Source organism: Amblyomma maculatum, chromosome 1 (genome assembly GCF_055883805.1).
Source record: "Amblyomma maculatum isolate TAMU_Amacu chromosome 1, ASM5588380v1, whole genome shotgun sequence".
NCBI lineage: Eukaryota > Metazoa > Arthropoda > Arachnida > Ixodida > Ixodidae > Amblyomma > Amblyomma maculatum.
In genome coordinates this window covers 126207710-126227709 of record NC_139344.1, presented here as the reverse complement: position 1 = coordinate 126227709, position 20000 = coordinate 126207710, and the positions used below count along the sequence as shown (strand labels likewise).

At 44.7% G+C, this 20000-nt stretch overlaps 1 protein-coding gene across 1 annotated transcript in view; it reads left to right on the top strand.

The window, feature by feature from the left end:
- Positions 1 to 20000, top strand: part of LOC146203880 (QRFP-like peptide receptor) — a 106616-nt gene that overhangs the window by 77082 nt on the left and 9534 nt on the right. The window contains exons 2-4 of the mRNA XM_084585859.1: positions 2917 to 3104; positions 10821 to 11078; positions 13880 to 13990. Coding sequence (XP_084441985.1) covers positions 2917 to 3104; positions 10821 to 11078; positions 13880 to 13990 — 557 coding nt within the window. The remainder of the gene's footprint in view (positions 1 to 2916; positions 3105 to 10820; positions 11079 to 13879; positions 13991 to 20000) is intronic.

Sequence of the window (20000 nt, the reverse complement as noted above, 5' to 3'; positions counted from 1 at the left end):
TTTGAACCCGATTATAAAATTTAGACATCATTTGAAAAGAAAAAAAAAACGCTTACTTTTACTCCACTGAGGCAAATAAATGTTTTAGATATGCAACCAACTCGCTTTTCAATGAAATTTTACGTTTTCCTCTTTTCGCTGCCAAAATATGGCTTTAGGGTATCTTTTCACTATGACAATGACATTTGTTTAAAAGCCTTAAAGCAGGCCTCTGGAAAGCGCGTTTTCCTTGAACAATTTATGTGGTCTGTTAAAAGGTGTGCGAGTTTTCGGCCCCTCTGTGTACCTCAACGGATGAAGCGAATAACGAACCAAATTGCTGTCTGGATTCGGCAGCGTTGGAAAAATTGAGGTGATATGCGCCGGTATACTTGAATTGTCGCTCAAACAGTGAGTGCTTCTGAACCTCTGTTGTGAACTTGGCGCACAGCTATTCTTCACTGCAGCCGCATTTTGCTAAGCTACGGAGTCGAGGTAGCGCAAATCTTGTTTCTTCTTATCTTCATACCAGATGCAATAATGCCAAGGAAATACTCTTGGATCTCTTGTTTTATATACAATAAGGACATGTTCTCTCTCCATGACTCCATTTCGTTGGTTGATTACGCGGATGATACTGCTATGTTTTTTGAGAAGAGCAAATACTGATATTTCAGTCTCCTCTTCAAATCATTTTTTTGTGACTGGTTAAAAATGGTCGCAAAGAAATGATCTGCCTTTGAAAACTAAAAAGCAACTCAAGCTGGTTTTCTTTTTTTTTTTTTTTTGCTTTTAGACTAGAAGCAAGATGGTAAATCTCTAAGGTTAAATACTTTCAGACAGCGAGGGAGTAAAGATTGCCGATCAAATTAACACACTGGATGTAGCGTTTTCGGGAACACTTAACTGAAGCAAACATACTGGTCAACTCTACGATAAACTTAATAAGTTTTGCTGGATACTTGAAAAAATGAGACAGAATATTATATGCTAACGTTTCTGTCGCGGAAATGGTGTCGTGTAAAATATTTTTTTTAAACTACACCAACAGCTTGCAAGATTCGGAACGAACGCACGAATAACTCTGCCGGACCCTATTCGTAACAGAAGAGGCACTTCCAGCGCCTGCGCTCTGACGAGTTAGAAAACGTGGGCGGTTATAAACTTTATTTGAAACTGTGAGAAAATAAAAAGAACAAATAAAAATAAACTTTTTGTGAAGAGCAGGAGCTAGGACAACGGGAAAGAAGCACGCCTTCCGTACGAGTGAGTTTGACGGCGTACAACGTGGAATAAACGTTGACACCGTCACGAACGCCTGTTTAACGGCGTATCTTGTCAACAATAAAATCACTACTAGGCTAGCTGCCCGCAGCGTGTTCGCCCTGAAAGAATGAAGCCAACGTTTCGCAAAGCGACTTTATTGCAAAGGCGTTCCGCAAACTCAGTTTGTGCGGTGCGCTGTTGTTTTATTCAACGCGGTAAGTACAGCCAAAGGCTCAATAGCAAACAAATACAATACGCAGCATTGCGAAAATCCTGGCACCGGCTGAACATCCCGTCACTAAGCGTTCAGGGTGGAAAGCGCCTCCAAGAATTTGCCAAAAATTTTGATTCAAGTCTTACGGTTAGAAAACAGGCCCCGACATGAAACCGGCCTCATCCCTGCCTTTGGTTTTGTGCAGGTTTCTCTTGAGCCCAAGCCGGACAAAATGTGCTTCAGCTTCTCCAAAATCGTTCTGCCTGAATTGCTCCTGCGGTAAATGTGGTATAATATGAGCGCTATATTTTCCAAACCGTATGAGAATCCCTCTGGCTCCTACTATTACGTGATGGCGTATGAAGTGCAGCTACACCGCGCTTACTTCCTTCTTCCACGACGCTTGTATTGGTGGGATACAAATGAAAGGTGATAAGTGCGCTTAGTCCGCGGATTGGGCCCAGAGTAAGCTGAAAGCACAACCATCATCGACTGCACGTCTGCGTTTTCGGTCCAAAGGAAGGAAACCACAGCTAAAAGCACATGTGTTCAATATGCGTTACAGAACTGTTCGCTAATTCCGAGACCTTACCATAAACTACTTATACCCTTGAACCTGCGTGGACAAAGCAAAACTAAGTACGAGTTCGCGACAGTGTTAAGGGCACTCGCGGGCTGCATGGTCGGTAAAGGACTTGCATCGCGCAGCACGACACGACGGAGGATAGGGATTGCGTTCACCACATCTTGAAACCGGCAAAGACTAGCGGTGACGCACAAACAACACGATTGCGCTCTCCCGACTCAGGAGCGCAGCGCCGCAGACGCGGGTGACAGGCCTCCTTCGGGGTTGGGAATGCAAAGTTAGCGGATTTGGCCAGTCGCGTTCTCGGTCCTCTGGCCGAGTCGGTGCAGATATCGCCGTTTGGTTACCAACTAGATGCTCGGTTTCACCTCCAAAACAACAGCCCAATACTTCTCTGGGAGGTGGTCAATGGGACCGCGAGGCCTACGTGGGAAGAACGGACGGGAGGTTGATTCCCATCAGGTATCGGAAGTTCCTGCACTTGGAGCGAGGGCAAGCATCGCATCCACTCGCATTCCGTTCGTGGAGACACCACAGACTGTTCCCAATAAGACAGACATCATTAGCTCCTATGCGCTCGAATCACCTACGAAGCCTGAGCTTTAGACATCACAATAAAGCATCTACAAACAATATAAAATGCAATCTGTCTTCCCGTTTGAAAGATATATGTTGATATATTGCGCCTGAGACCTTCAGCAGAAAATACTAGGTGCAAAGGTCATTTCTCACAATTTGGGCCTCTGTTGCCTTAATTTTTCCCATTGTACTTTGAAATCACGTCTCGTATGCAGGAAGTTCCTTGCATTGCCAAACAGGCTGGCTGCCTCGCGCACGCGTGCTCTGACTAGGCTCACTCCTCCGTGCGCAGTGACGGCAGTGACGTGCAGCGTGCTCACGCTGTCGGCCATCTCGTGCGACCGGTTCACGGCCATCCTGTACCCGTTCCGGGCACGCATCACCAAACAGCGCACGGGCGGAGTACTTGCCGCCGTCTGGCTCCTGTCGGCCACCGTCGCCTCTCCGCTCCTACTCTACACCACGCCCTACAACGTGCAGGTACGGATGGAGCCCATGCATTTGTTCGAACTGCTGCTCTCTCTTATTCCGCCTTACTGCGTGCTCGTCCTGTAAAAGCGAGAAAAATCGCATATTACCTAACGTCAGGTGGTTTCTTCGTCACCCTTAAGCGCCTCTGATGAACTGACGTGCCTCCACCCATGGCCACTCTTGCCTCTGTGCTTGAACGCAGTTCATGAGTTTTTTTTTTTTTTTTTTTCGATTACTGCTTTTTTTTTTCTGCCATGTCCCTTTTACTTTGCAATGGGTCGGATGGCAAGGTGTTAAATTTTTCTTTCTTCCGCTGTTCATGTCAGTGTCATTCCCGTTCGCTTGTATTCGTTTTCATTTACTGCAAAAATGTCAGTGTGGCCAATATTTGCCTCCCATTTTCCGGCTTCTAAAATTTCTCTCTGCAACCTTTGACCTGCACATTACACCCACTCTAAGCTTTCAAGTTTAATCTGTCAACGCATTTCTTGCAGGTAACGTTCTTTTCCGTCTGTAGTGTGGGTATAACGAAGGCTTAAGCGACAGCCACGAACGAAGACTGAGTGGCATAACAGCCGAGAGGCAAATTAATCCACTGCAGTAGCTCTTCTTTATATTCATGAATGATATGCACCAAAAAGAAAGATGTAAGGCCACGATAAGGTATATGGCGCGTTAGGAGTACTTAATTCAGTTAGAATGTCATTGAAAATTTTTAACCTCCCTCCGGTCCTCCTCGTAAAATGAAGGAAATAATGGTGCCCGCCGGTCGACGCTAATGTTCTTTATTTTGTTCTCCCTCTTTTTCTTTTTTTTGCTAAGCATATCTAAGACACGTACAAAGAGTTCCATACTCTTTTTGAACAATGGGACCTGTGCGAAAAACCCGGTGAGTCGCGGCTCTAAAGTCTAGCATACTAATAAAGTTGTTGGACTCCCGCACCACTTCCTGCCCTGTTTCGTGACTCCGCCTTCTCTGCTTCCTTGATTCAGGATCACCTTTCGCGTTGCCCCAGATGGCTTAAGGTCTCTGACTGGCGCAGTCGTTGGCTCGACTGCAGTCAAAGATCATATCGCTTGGTCAGAGAGAGATGGGCAGGTGAGAAGTGCGCAATCTGAGGTACGCCATAAAACCCGCATCGCTCCTCATAGCTCTATTGCTCTAATACTGTTAGCGGCTTCGGCATGTGTGCGTCTGAGCAGAACGCTAGTAAAAAACAGATGTGAGAAAAAGAAAATAATATGAAATTGTAAGAATAACTGTATTTAAAGAGTACGGCAAGTATACAAGTACACGCACACCAACAAAAACAAACACCGTTCACACCGCACTGGTTCAGTAATATGACAATCAGAGATAAAGATCTTTAAGAGAATTTCAAGCTACCTACGCAGAACCGTAAATTTGTTATGACGTTTGAGCGTATAAGTCAGGAATCTGGCTGTGTATGACGTGACGAAGAATCCCATGGCGCGATAAAGCAATCTTCTTTGAACTAAGAAAGGCGGCCCTGCAAAATAATTAGGAGACGCTTAAATATCCTTACGAGTTGATGCGAATTAATGGGCACTGCGGTAATTGTCTTTTCTTTAATAGCGCTAAGTAGTTGGGCTAAGAAGCAGAGGTACTTATTAGTTATTTCTAGTAGCGCTGATTAGTTGTCTTAATTTCAGCTGACTGTTACTGTAATTGGTTAATTGGTTAATGCGGTTTCTGTCCACTCTGGGGTATGAGGCAGTCTCGGAAGGCCTTTCAATTGTCGCGCTGAATGACCCCCCCCCCCCCTGTTGTTCAGAGCAAGCGCGCCCGGCTTGCAAAGCAGCGATTAGATTCAAGCATGACCATGTGTTCTTTTTCCCAGGAGTGTTTTCCTTTCTTAGGAGTCACTTCGCAATGGTGTTTGAACGACGACACAATTTGTGACGTCCTCACTGTGTTGAACAGTCAAGAAATTTTGTTGTGACAAGGGGGTTTCCGGGGAACCGTACGCTCTAACGTTAACATACCCTGTAATATCCTTCATTGCCAGCCATTGTCCATCACGCTCCGTCGAACAAGCTTTCTCCCTACGCATGCCAATGTCGGGTGAAGCACGCTTTACAGGAAGGGAACAAGAGAAACTGGAGGAAACGAGAACGGCTAATCCAATTTTCCCGAACATAACATCGACATGCCGTTTTTCTTTTCTTTTTTTCGGCGCAGCTCTGCGCTCATGAGCTTTGTATTGCCATGCGCGAAACAGGAGGCTGCTGAGGTCGGTAATTAAATTTTTCTTGTTTTCCTTTTGCGTAAACGTCGTTTTCGCGCTACCAGCTGCCGCGCGAAGCAAATATATTCTCTCGTACTCTCCTCGAACTTCCATAAAGGCATGCAGTGCAGTCTCCTTCGTCAATTTCAGAATGTACCGCGAAATAGGCTTCGTTTCTGTGCCCACATCATCGCAAGAGTTCACCCAGGCGTCTCCTAGACGCTGAGCACGCTCCGCCTTTTTTAAATCTCTTCTTTTTTTTCATTTTTTTCTTTCATTCAGCCGACGAAATAGTGAACTGCACCTGCGTAGTCAGCGCCATCTGTCTCACGATGTTAGAACGCAGGCTGGGCAGGCTGGCCTTGTAGACCACACCACAGAGAACCCGCTCTGAATAATGCATAACGGTTTTGCGCTTGTCAGGAACCACGAATGCACGTGGAACTCGTGACGCGCCTACTTGTCGGAAATGACTTAGCAGACCGAGGTGCGCCGATTTACTTTTGCCTAGGTAAAACGCAGGCCGAGCAAGGAAAGAAAGGGGCAAACAATAGGTTGGCACAACTACAGAAAAAAACGGTGGAGCGACAAAAGAAGATAATTAGCGGCGAAAATTCTCCTGCGACGGACATTCGTATGCTGCACTGCATACTGCTAGTGTCAAGCAATAACAAGGTATAGTGCATATGCAATAAGCTATATTGACTTAAAAATACTGAGGCTACAAAATCAAAGCAAACAAGCGATCAGATAGCAAGAAAAACAGCATTATGAACGAAAGAAAGGATCGGAAATGTGCAAACAAGCGCCACCAGCAGGTATGTGATATAAACCTCACTGTGTGTACAGCTGGTAATTCGAATGAGGCGTAAATGCGATGGCGTTTCTGATGTGGTTATGTTATTTCGAGGCCCCGCGCGAAAATCTGGTCTATTAAGGCAGTATATTTGATCCTACGATAGCGCATGGAAGTTCTCAGGCGATGGCCAAGTAAAAGGCAAATGCGACAAACACTGCTAACTTACGACTTTCTTTACGTGTTTCAGTAGCAACAAGAAAAAACTGGAGCTCGGTAGTTTGGTGCAGCGCTCGACACTCGACCGCAACGGAGGCGGAAGAGATGGCCATTGCGCTTGCTCTAACCCAACAACAGGTCAAACTTATAGTTACAGACTCCAAATCAGCGATTAGACACTTTGATGCGGGCCGCATTTCGGCCATAGCAAGAACAGTTTTGGCCAGTGGTCCACCACCGGCAGAGCAGGTCGCGCTCATTTGGACACCGGCGCACCAGGGGTTAAGGGGGAACGAGAAAGCGCACGTGCTGGACCAAGGATTAGCTACATTCCGGGATTCCAGTGACGTGTTATGCACAACCCCGTACCCCTTGCGCGATGAGGAGCCTTTACAGTTCGATTATGATCTTGATACCTACCAATATATCCTAAATCATTGCAAATTAGGCAGATCAATATTTCCAAAAGCGTGTAAATAACTCACCAAAAGCGAGGAGGTTATGTGGCGTAAGCTGCAAACTGGAGTCTTCCCGAACCCGCAGCTTTACAGCCAGTGGCACCCGGAAATTTTTAGCCCCATGTGCAAACGTTTCGATGGCATAGCGGACATTATCCACATGATATGGACGTGTCCTTGATTTGGAGAACCTAACAGAACAGATGAGTCCTGGGAGGCACTACTTCTCAAACAGGACGAAAAAGGGCAGCGTGAAGTCATCCGTCTCGCCCTGGCCGCTGCTCAGATTCAAGAGATCCAGGTCGACGGATGAGGGGGAGGACATGGCTTGGACAGAGCTGCGCCTCGGATCCTCGCCAACATTTTGACGTGTGCCAATAAATGTTATTTCAGTCTCTCTCTGTCTCCACACAAGCGTCAAATTACTGTCCCGGATAGCTATGAGTTTTCTACGCAGTTCTGAAGATGACCTCGTAGGACAAAAGTCGAAGCGACTTCTTAATTGCAATGACAAAAGTTAAACGAAGTGACAGTGAAAAGGCAACCAAAAGGCGGCTGTGACCAATGAGTAAAAACTGCCTTTCTTTACCCCTTAACGACCTTAAAGTTGCGCCTGAATACTCGGCCTCGGACCTCGCAAACTGAGAAAAACATGCGTATTTAAATTCTTGGCATTCATAGGGTATTAGCGTTTTTTGATTATGTCCAGGGTTCAGTCCTCACTGGACCGTATGGAAGTCTGAATACGTCATCAAACATGTCGCTGCTTCGTAATGTTGTTCAGTAATGTTGTTCATTTCAGTAGAACCCGTATGCTAGAACTAAGCGGGTTTTCTTCTGTGTGCATATTCCAGATCATTCAAAATATTCGTTTAGTATATATTTTTTTATTATTAGAAGCATGTGCAGGTGAAATTTAGTTCAGTGTGAACACTATTTTCTTGCCATAGTGCAAACAAAAGGCGACAGAGAAAGTTATTCAACTTCGAAATTTTATTTTTGATTCATACCAACAGAAAGTTTTTGAAAACAGTGCGGCTTGTCCATGTTGCGCACTTATAAAATGACGTCGCTGCACGCGGTGTTTCCTCAGTAACAGCATAAACATCTTGTAAGTCATAAGTCACATGAATCGTGTTTGAATTCCCTGCATTTGAAATCGGAGTGATGCCATTTCAACGGTGTGCAACGTGGAGAACTCATCCTAACGAGCTTTCAGAACCTTGTCTCTCAAGTTCGATACCTCGAGCCACAATGCTAATTATAATATCTAAAAAACAAGGCTCGCTTTTTCATGCCAATGGTCTTCAATTTTGTTATATTATATCGAGCTCCAAACCCGTAGAGAATCAAGGTCACTCGTTAATTTTAGTAATCTCATCCTCCTTTATGCACTAAGCGCGCGCTTCTCTTGATGTGCACCTTGCTGCTCAATACATCGGTGCGATGCGCACCAATGTATCTTTCCCAGTTTTTAAGAAAAGGTATGTATTAAATATTTTTAAGCCCACTATAGGAGTAATAGAAGGCTGCTATTGTACAGCGCATTTAACAACGACTGTCGTCTTGGTTTTGTTAATCCTAAGGTATTAATAGGCCATATTGGGGCCTAGACGCAAAATGTGGACGCCAAAATTGAAGTCATGACTGCATGTGAACCTTGTGCGGTGTAGTAGAATGACTTTCTCGTTATGAGTTGTACAGGCGTTCACAGAAGAAATGCGACAAATACTGCGCCTTTCCATTCCTGTAAACCAATCACTAAAGCATTAGCCGACTGTGTAAAACGTAAATACTGATAGTTAGTGAGGATCGTATAATAATAATGATAAGTATGATAATCGTAGCTAAAAATAAAGATAAGAACAAGAGCAAAGATAACAAAAATAAATAAAATAATAAAATTAATAATCAAGAATTAAGAGCTAAATTTACCCGTCATGCCATGTCCCTGGGCCTTTGAGGAATAAATAAATAAATAAATAACATACCGTAAAAATGAGCACATTAAAAAGTTAAAATTTCCAAAAACGTCGCTCCAGCGTTATGCTTTCGCGTTCTCGCAGGGCAGTTTCTGCAGTGACCACTAAGGCTTTGCCCCAACGCGTACTGAAGAAATGAGTTTATTTCCTCTTGAGCAATAGTTATTACTCAGCATGCGATCCCGACTAACGACGTAGTGACTTTTCGGTTTGCACACCCACAGGTAAACAAGAAGTTACCCGAGTATGCGACGCGGCTGTGGTCAAGTTTCAGTATTGAGCGTTGGGTGAGGTGAGGCTTAAAACACTTCCCTTGTGTCCCTTAATGCCCACCCCACCGCGTTCCTTGTTGGCCCCTTGTGTCACCCGGTGATGCGAAATTGGCGCCTTTATTCTTCTTTCTTTTCGGTGCAGTTCCCGAAGGCCCTATATATGCTAAGCACACGGAACGCCTTTGGGAGATACCAAATAAATTTTTAATCCGTTTTTGGTTACTCATTAAGGTCTCTGTGGTTGCTTCATACCGCAGCATCTCTTGCGGTCCGATAGTTATTCTTGTGAAAGGTTATTTTTTTTTTACTGCAGGTGTGTCTGTAGGCCCAGTGGAGGTGAGTAAAAGCTTTCTGAAACTATGCTTGTCAGTATTCTCGTGCAGCGTTTCGGAATCCTGCACTTCGAGGCTAAAAGGCATACATAGGGTACCAAAAACTTTGTTTCAGGGTCTTTAACATAGAAACGAAGAGCAGTATGCAACGCAATTTCTATGCAGTTCAACTAGTCTCACGGACGGTTATAGCTCCTGTAACACGAACAGCTTTTGCGGGGTACATGAGAGCAACATGACCGGCACTGGGATGTCGGAGTCTTTCGTGCCGAGCCCTCCCTTTTTCTATGATGCACTCAGTAGGAGATCTGGATTTATTTGGCATGCCGCGGCTCTTTAAATTGCAATCAATCCCAGTATGCAGGTGTTTTTGCGTTACACCACCATCGACATGCGACTGCCGTGAAGAGAGCCTAACCTGCGACATCGTCTTCATCAGCCGAAATCATGGCCAGTGAGTCGCCATGGCCGATATTATGCCCGACAAATCTCGGCATGCAAAGAGTCTGAGGACATCTGCAGTAGAGAGGTTTACAGGGGAGTAAATAGTTTAATAGGGTCAAAATAATGAGGCAGCATTAGGATGGATGGATGAATGGATGGAATATAGGATCGCCCCTTTGAAATGGGGTGGCAGCAGTTGCTATTGTGCTCGTTCGTTTCCCCTATATCTTAATTATTGTTTTAGATTGGTTAACTATACCATCATTCTATTCTGCTTTGAAGCCACCAATCTTCCAATCGTTTTTTGCTATAGCTTCCACCGCAGGTTCATTCACCCGGCCACTGGTATCTCTAAACCGCAGGGCCTCAGGAAAAGTGACTGCGCCTGCATCGACTTCCGGATGGATACCATCACGTTCGAGTATAAGATGGTTAATTGTTTCTGGGGATTTACCACATACTGCAGATGTGTCATCTTCATGTGTGTGTGTGTGTTTTTTTTTTTTTTTTTGTTTTTTTTTGTAGCTGCGGGTTCTAAGGCACCCTGATATAGCTTCAATAAATAGGGCGCTGCCCCTTGGGTTATCAAAGAAAGCTTCCTTCCTGATCTGCCTTTTTCACTTTCGGTATAGCTCCACACTCTGTTTCTTTTACATAAAAGTTGTTACTTTCTGTGTTCTTCACCTGTAGCTTAACGCTCTTTATTTCTTCGCCCTTGTGAACCGCATACTTACTTGTTAGTTTCCTAGTTCTTTTCCTTCATTTTGAGTTAACGCTTTTTAGATATAGGTATTTAAATACATTAGCTGTCAACCTTTTACTGTCCAAATTCCTCGGGCGTTCCTCATATATTTTACTCTGAGCTTCACGTATTTCGAAAGATGCCCAGCCAGGCATCGCGCACTGCATGACCTCTGTAGCCAAACCTTCTTTTCTCACCGTATTCGAATTTCTTTCTTGGTGAACCCAACAGTGGACGGACGCAGAGCTGACGTACTGCGGTGAGAGCTGGCCACAGCGCATTGAGTGGGATCCAACGGAGGCTGCGTGCGTGGCCCGCTCGCCCTTCAAGCAGCTGTACTACACGGCCGTTACGGTGGCGCTCTTCTTCGTACCAGTGTTGGTGATGAGCTCAGCCTACGCGCTCATCCTGCACGCACTCTGGAAAGATCGGCATCCTGGGGAGGCCAACGCCAACAACGCGCTGCTCCACTCCAGGGCCAAGCGAAAGGCCAGTGATTTCACATGCATGAGCGCGTCGCGTATTCTGCGCCGCATTCGCGAATTCCCGGCGTCGCCGTAACCTTAATGATGCCATCGTAACTTCGTTAGTGGGTTACTTCGGAGAAAGCATGAACCAAAATTGGGGGCAATGCAGGAGCGTGGAGTTTAGTTTTGCTATATATAAGTGACATTCCTTCAGGGATTATGATGTAACTTGATTATTTAAAAACGGGAATACAATATAAAGAAACTGCAAAATTTTAACATTTTCGTCGCCTCTTGTACACAAATTTCTGTACGTCTGCCCATGCAAGCTAGCGTGAATATCAATAGAGACCGGTTATATATTTATGTTTTATGGCGTTACTTTGCTAGGTAACTCAAAGGACGATGGCGGATCATGATCGAGAACCTAGAGCGGCAGAGCAGAACGGCATGTCTGAGAATTAATATTCAGAGACCTAAATTAAGTTCATAAATCTCCGAAGGACACAGCGGATCGCGATAGACAGCGACGTTTCGGGAGCTGTGAGGGAACGCATCTACTTAAGGATGGTAGAGGGACTACAGATTCTTACTACGAACATGAAATGAGTAGGCGAATAAGAATATAGTGGAGTGCAATTGTCGGGCACTCTCAAGTCCAGAATAACAATTTATCAGGATTCCTCAAAGAAAAGGAAACAATATTACCAGTATTCACCTATGAGGCGGAAACTTGGGAGCTATCGAAAAGAAGGAGGCGCTACTTTAATAAGCAGAAATGGAGAAAAGTCAGTCAGGGAACAAACGCGAGTCAATTAACGTGGCAGTTTGAGCGTGTCTGTATTACACGAAAGGAGTGAAAAGGGCACAATAGATAACAACATAATGGAAGAAATCAAGACACACACGAGCTTTTATGCGTCTCGTCCTTTCTTCCCTTGCGACCTAATGCTATCTTAATGGAGAGTAAGAAGAGGGAATGGGCATGGATAGCATGTGATGCGAATTCGAGATAATCGATGGTCGTTTAAGGTTAATTACATGGATTCCAAGGGAAGATTAAGGGTGGCAGGGGACGCCAGACAGTCATGCGGGCGGATTATATTAGGAACTTGGGGAGATGAGGCGGTCTCAGGTGGTGCAAACAGGGCTGACTGGGAGGATACGGTAGAAGCCGTTGTCCTGTAGTGGTCGTATAGTCAGGATGATGATGGCAATTTATTAGTGCACACTGCATGCGTGACTGCGTAGGTTGGAGGGTAGGTTATCCGTGGTATCCACGTGAGGTGTGAAGAAGAAAAATAAGTGGTAATGGACAAAGATGCTGAAACAGCGTCGACAAAGTTAGATGCTAGTTTCCGTCAATCCCGTAAAAAAGAAAACCAAAAAAAGGCCAGAGGAAAGATGCGTCGTTATCCGTTACGTAGGCGCTTTTCTGTTCGATTAAACTGGAAAGAAAGAAAGAAAGAAAGAAAGAAAGAAAGAAAGAAAGAAAGAAAGAAAGAAAGAAAGAAAGAAAGAAAGAAAGAGAGAAAGAAAGAAAGAAAGAAAGAAAGAAAGAAAGAAAGAAAGAAGAAAGAAGGAAAGAAGGAAGAAGAAGAAAGAAAGAAAGAAAGAAAGAAAGAAAGAAAGAAAGAAAGAAAGAAAGAAAGAAAGAAAGAAAGAAAGAAAGAAAGAAAGAAAGAAAGAAAGAAAGAAAGAAAGAAGTGTTAGCTATGAGGCTTAGAGGAAGAATAGAATGAATTTCCCTCCCTAATCTACCAACGTAGATTTTAGGCAGTCAGGAAAGGAAGCAAAAGATGGAGTTAGCGTAAATAAAAAATTTTTGAAACGTGTAAGCCCTCCTTTAAGGACAGGCCGCGACACGTTGTTGGCTGAAGCCTCGGTATATTGGCAATGTGTTTATTGTATAGTGAACACAGAATGCCGAAGTGGTGATAGGAGTAACAGAATATGATTTATAATAGATGAGCATGCTAGTTTTATTGCAAAGAATGACTCGGCAAAATAAAGTAAAACATGACTCAGCCAAACTGAAGATGAGTAAAAAGGACTCAGCAAAATTAAAGGGGAACAAGCATGGCTCAGCAAAATGAAAGATGACTAAGCATGACTAAGAAATACCAAAAATGGCCAAACATGACTCGACAAAACTTAAATACGACAAATAATCACTCAGCACAGTAGATGAAATACTGCCTGTATATCTCGCCACGTGTAATGATGATGCGGGTAGAAATATCGGAGAGTCGGGTAAGGGCACCAGAAGTGCCTTTATTCTGCTCCTCATTAGTACATAAGCAGAATCTAAAAGATTTATGCTTTCGCCTTTCCTCCATATTGATCCAAGTGATCGCCCCTAATTTTTCTTTTTCAGTGCCTTGCAAAGTCAAGATACTACGCGTTGCTATGTCAATATTTTATATAACTCCGTCTTTTGAAAAAACATCCTTTCTTTTTTATTTTGCCCCCGAAGCTGTAGCTTCATAAACCAATAAAGCTCTACTCAGCTCTGCGGTACAACGCATGCCGCAAGCCATACCAACGTACTACACTGTTCAATATTCAATATTCACGTTGATGCACCTTTTAGCACTGGGTTCATTCGCTGATGCAAGACGGAGCCCAGTTGCTATATGCGACATGTGCAAAATTTATTGAGGAAAAACTATGCGCAGTCATGCACACCTTGTATGAGGATATTTTGTTTTTAGACAGTGTCGTATTTCGTTTTATGCTTATGATATTGTTTTCTTTACGCATGACAGTCTAACGTCTTGCTCTAATCGCGGATTTTTTTTCTTATTATTAATTTTCCTGCAGGTTGTGAAGCTCGTCTGCGTGGTGCTTATCGTGTTTGTCCTCTGCTGGATGCCATTCCAAGTTATCGTCCTGTTTTCTCAGTTCAGAGACAACGGAATCCATAGCCAGCCGGTAAGTCTCGATTAGACGTTCCTCTGAAGCTACAGGAACATCCTTTGCGCGGATGATGGACCCTTTAAGGGAACGAAGATATTGATTGCTGTTTAGCCTCAGTCCATAGATAAATGTGCTCGTGCAACTAGTCTTCTTTATCCTTGATTAACACACAGCGTGTCTTTGCAGGCCATTGCTATTGCATCCAGCTCTCATGCGAGAGGTGCAGGGTTCTATCCCCAGTGCCGCCTAAGGGTCTACCTACAAGCGATACAGTGGGCACGAGATTCCCTCAGGCCTGATGTTCAGTTTATCTGCGGTGAAATGTTCGGAAAATAGAATTATTGTTCCACATTCTGTAAACGTAAAATACCTTGTACCCATTTACTATCTAGACGAAGCTATACTTGCGCTGATAAAACTCGTCGTCACCAACCATGTCTTTCTCCCTCATAGGATGATTATCGGTACAAATACATGATGGAAAAAACAGCGCAACAGACGTGGACGGAGGTGAAGAACAAACAGAACGGGCGCTGAACTCACAACTGAAGTTTATTGAAAAAACACAGTATATAAACCCAGCCAAGCAGCACCAAACCGCACATTAAACAAAAAAAAAAATAATCATGATGACCCCACACCCACACCACGTTCAAGAAACTCAACCTCATTATCTGTTAAAGCGATTGACGGTTCACTAACACATTTTTCACCCAATCGAATGATATGCCTGGCCTCAATGATTTCCCGGTTAATCTGTGCCCGTGCTCTCGTAACCGGACATTAATACACCTGCCTGTTTGACCCACATACACTTTATCACAAGATAACGGAATCTTATATATCATATATGTCTTATATCTTATATATCCCCCCTGCGGTTGTCCGCCGCTATGGTTGAGGGTGGCGCTGGTGAACACTCTCAAGGTTCGTATACAGACAACATAAATACCCAAGAAAGTAGCTGGGGGGACAGCGGCCGATGTAGCTCAGTTGGAAGAGCACCGGACGCGATATTCGGAGGTCGTGGGTTCGGTTCGAACCATCGGCACGTTGCTTTCTCTTCTACTTTGTGTTTAATTATCTTTTCCCTAAACAGATTACATTACTAATTTTTGTGATTATCCAAGTAAACATTAAAAAAAAAAGACATAAGGTACCATCCCCAACGCTTTCCTTGGCCTCGCCGACTGTTGGCTTCTTTCCTTCATGTATTATAACGAGCATCCTCATTTCCCCTTAATTGATTTGCTTGTAGCTTACGGGGGTCTCGGTTTTGGCAGTCTTGAAGCCATAGGTAGCGTAAGAGGGTTCTAGCACAGCTTTCGCCCTCGCTCTTGATCACGTTCTACGTGACGCTGGGGTATAACAAAGGACGTTCCACGTCCGCCGCTATGGTTGAGGGTGGCGCTGGTGAACACTCTCAGGGTTCGTATACAGACAACATAAATACCCAAGAAAGTAGCAGGGTGGACAGCGGCCGATGTAGCTCAGTTGGAAGAGCACCGGACGCGATATTCGGAGGTCGTGGGTTCGGTTCCCACCATCGGCACGCTGTTTTTTCTTCTACCTTTCATTAATTTTTAAGTGTTTAATTATATTTCTCCGAAACAAATGACATTACTAATTTCTGTGATTATCCAAGTAAACAATAAAAAATAAGACATAAGGTGCCATCCCCAACGCTTTCCTTGGCCTCGCCGACTGTTGGCTTCTGTCCTTCATATAAAGAAAGGAGTCAGGCAAGGAGACACAATCTCCCCAGTACTATTCACAGCTTGCTTAGAGGAAGTATAGACTTGGAATGGGAGCAGTTAGGGATAAGGGTAGATGGAGAATACCTCAGTAATTTGCGATTTGCTGATGACATTGCCTTGCTAAGCAACTCGGGGGATGAACTGCAAATAATGATTGATGACCTAGACAGGAAAAGTAGAAAGGTAGGCTTGAAAATCAATATGCAGAAGTCTAAGGTAATGTTCAACAGCCTCGGGAAGGAACAGCAGTTTGCATTAGGTAGCGAAGTACTGGAAGTAGTAAGCGAATATGTCTACTTAGGACAGGTAGTAACCGCAGATCCGGACCATGAAACGGAAATAACAAGAAGAATAAGATTGGGATGGAGCGCATTTGGCAAGCACTCGCAGATTATGACTAGCAGCTTACCGGTATCGCTCAAGAGGAAAGTATACAACAGTTGTATCTTACCTGTACTCACCTATGGGGCTGGAACGTGGAGGCTAACCAAGAGGGTTCTACTTAACTTGAGGACTACTCAGAGGGCTATGGAACGAAAAATGGTAGGAGTAACATTAAGAGATAGGAAGCGTGCAGAGTGGGTCAGAGAAATAACTCAAGTTACCGACATTCTAGCGGAAATTAAGAAGAAATGGACATGGGCAGGACATGTAGTGCGAAGAGAGGATAACCGATGGTCGCTTAGGGTAACAAACTGGATTCCAAGGGAAGGAAAGCGTAGCAGGGGGCGGCAGAAAGTTAGGTGGGCGGATGAGGTTAAAGGAGTATAGACACCAATTTTTGAAGCGTCGGAAGGAATACGATTTCTTTCCTGGTTACACAGAAATGCCCCTCAAGCAATCCCAACCTTGCACGTTGCCGCGAAGATATTTTAATTTGATTTTAAAAACAAGCCAGGCAAATACTCCGTTTTTCAAAACCCATCGGCATCGACATTTCTGTGACGAAAACGTGTACATAGGTAAACAACATGACGTCATCAAACAACTGTGACGTGGAGTCGGCAAAGCAAATAGCAGTGACGACATATGGCCGGACTCGAACAGCGGTGGCGCCGCCGCCGGTACCGGCTGTGGCCTGAGAAAGTAATACGCTTCTTCTCGCTTTACTCGATGGCTTCTTCGTTGGTGCATGTTACAATTACCTCAGCGGAGTACGTAGACTGTCTGCTATACTCGGGCCCCACAGCATGCCTGCACAAGTGCAGTGCTTTCGGCAATGATGCCTCTCGATGGCGCGCCGGAAACGAACTGCGCCGCTCCCCGCCTACCCTAGACGTCGCTAACCCTAGCTGGTTTCACATCGAAGCGCCGGCGAACGGCGCATCGGAACGGGCCAACTGGCTAACACTGTAATAAAAGTCGGAATTTAGCACCGCTTTACTGGCAGGTCCATCTCGTAAAATAATTTCTTGCTTTGCACGACGCCTTCAGCAGCGGAGCTAGCAGACGTCAGGTGCGTCGCACCGGGCAGCAGCTGTAGGAAATAAAAGTTCGCTTGTATCACTAATTATTTCTACCAGGACCTCAGTATTGGCCGAACAATCCTCGCAATTTAATCATGACTGATAGTCCTTTGTACAAATAGTTATGCAAGCGAATGAACAGCGATCCGCGATAGCTATAGATTACCAATAGCGGATGCTATGAGGCCGCTACTTGGGAGCCGATCGCGGCGGCCACGCCTTTATTATGGCCTCTGAGATCACCCCCGCGCAGAAGTGATCTCGGAGGCCATGCTTTTACAAACCCAGATTGCCTTGACTGCGCCAGACGGCGCCACATGCTTGGACGGCGGAACGCAGGCCCGTCACGTCGGGACCAATCGGCGCGTGAGCAGGCGTGGGCACGGGAGCCATCGGGAGAGCTTACGGGTTACGGTGGCTGATCGCATCATTCCTAAAACATTTATTTAGAATGCCAGCTTGGCTCACAGCGCTGGCCAACCAGACTGATAAAGCAGCATCTTCATGCTAATCAGTTTCTTTGTTCAACATTCCTACCAGTTGACATTTCCTGCGCCGCAGCGCTTCAACCCATCAAGTGTTCGTGGCTGCTGCTGATTCCTGCTTCATCGCTTGAGTCGCAGGCGAGCGGGTCGGGATCAAAGTGCCAGGCAATGTCAGTAACGTCCGCATGACGTCCGCGCTATCGGGCGAAACAATGTCGCAGTACTAATTATGCTACGCTGAAGCTCTGACTCTATTTTCTTGCACGTGCGACCACTAGCAGACAGAAAACGCGACCCGAATTCGTCATCAGATTTTGTGTTTACGGGACTACGAACCTTGCCAATAGGGGGCGCTCGTGTGGCGTTCTCGTAACTTTGACGTCATCGCGCGCTCGTGCCCGGAGAGATCGAAATCGAAACTGGCCCTGATAAATGCACTGATAATAAATTAATTGAGCTGTGCTGGGACATTTTGGGTCGCAGGCCTCCTGTTTTGGACCACTGTGGATCGATTAAAGCGAAAATACCGAAACAGAAAATGTACGTGTCTATACTCTTTTAAGAAGTTGGCAGGGGTCAAGTGGATGCAGCTAGCACGGAACCGGGTTAAGTGGAGAAATATGGGAGAGGCCTTCGCCATGCAGTGGGTATAGTCAGGCTGATGATGATGATGTATGAGCAGGTTACAAACAGCTTTTTCTTAATTAAAACGAGTTACCTTTCATGGAAAACATCTACTTCCCTCATACCCTGAAATGGGATTATACCAAGGTTTTTTTTTTTTCATAGCTGGAACACTGGTTATAATAATTTCAAGCATATATGCTATGAGATTTCCTCAAAATAAGTTAGTACTCGTGCAAACTAAAACGCACAAAAGGCCTTGGCACGCGTATGAAAATTCCGCAGCTTGTAGTTGCTCGCAAAGAGCGAGTCCTGAACAGAATACGCATCTCACCTTCATCATCATCATCATCATCATCATCATCATTTATTTTATGGCCATGGCATCAAGAAAATGTTTGTAATCTGAAGAGTACACCAGAGAAATGCATTAAAGGTATAGCTGAAAACTTGTCATCCGACATCAATTCTTCCGATTTGTTCGATTAAGCTAAACCGAATAAGGTTTCTGCTATTTTCGACCGTAAAGTGTCCCTATATGTAAAACGAACTATTCATAAACATAGAACAACATTGCGGGGCAGTGTTGTGGGCGCCATCATGAACAGTGGTACAGTGAGGGCGAGAAGAGATTACCACAAGCCAGGCTCCCGTGATAAGGGGAAAAGGCGACAAGAGAAGATTTCGTCGGACAAGCAAACCGCCGACTAGATTGCCAAGCAATTTCCATTCCTGTAACCCTTGGGAGGTCGATACAAGCAAGTGCCACCCACTAGCGTGGATTGAGTTTCTTTCTCGGAATATAAACGGGCTCATTTATGTAATGTACCTTTACCCGCGCTTACTATACCATACCGCCGCGCCTCTCCTTTTTTTCCTTTTCTCGTGCTATGACAGAGTTTGGTTTCTGAAGCGTACTAGCAACACTTTTGGCATTTACTACTGTGGACTACAATAAAAAAAAAAAAAAACGGATTACATTTTCAGAATTCAGAGCTTGAATAGGGCCGGCGTGTGACGATTCTTTTTGTTCTTCTAGTTTATAGCCACTAAGTTGCACGACAACCGCACTTGTAACGAGCACATATTCCTTGGCACGTTATAAAAGGCACGTTTTCAAAACGAAACATTAAAAAAAAACATGCTGAGATGAACAGGGATGACAAGAACTCCTGACCAAGGTTGCCAGAGCATAACGTCTCGAAAGACTGCGAAGCTTGCGCTGTTTGGCAGGCGTTGATTTACTTTAAGTGCACGTTGTGCACTCCATATGACTTAACGATTCAATAAGCAGTCCAGAACATCGGATACGTACTACTAGCATGACGTGCAAGGCTACAAGTTTGCAGTTTTGCATGTTTCTTTTTGACAAAAGATGTTACTTCTGCAACGACGTGAAGAACGATGCACATTGCTCGATTTGCAGCTGATCACCCATTGATGTTAAATCGCAGGTTTAAGTAATGCATGAAAAGAGCTATTTAGTTCTAGCAGTTTATGTCGAAGTCTGGGGCACTTTTCGCCTCGAGGAATACAGCTAAAAAACAATTGTGAATCTAGATGCCATAACCTTATCTCTCTGACAAGAGAGAGGGACTACAAGCTCTGTGAAAACGACGAACGATTCATGCGAGAAACTGTAAAGGCGCGGACACAAAAGCAACAGAGGCCAATAAAAGCATTTTCCTTCCCT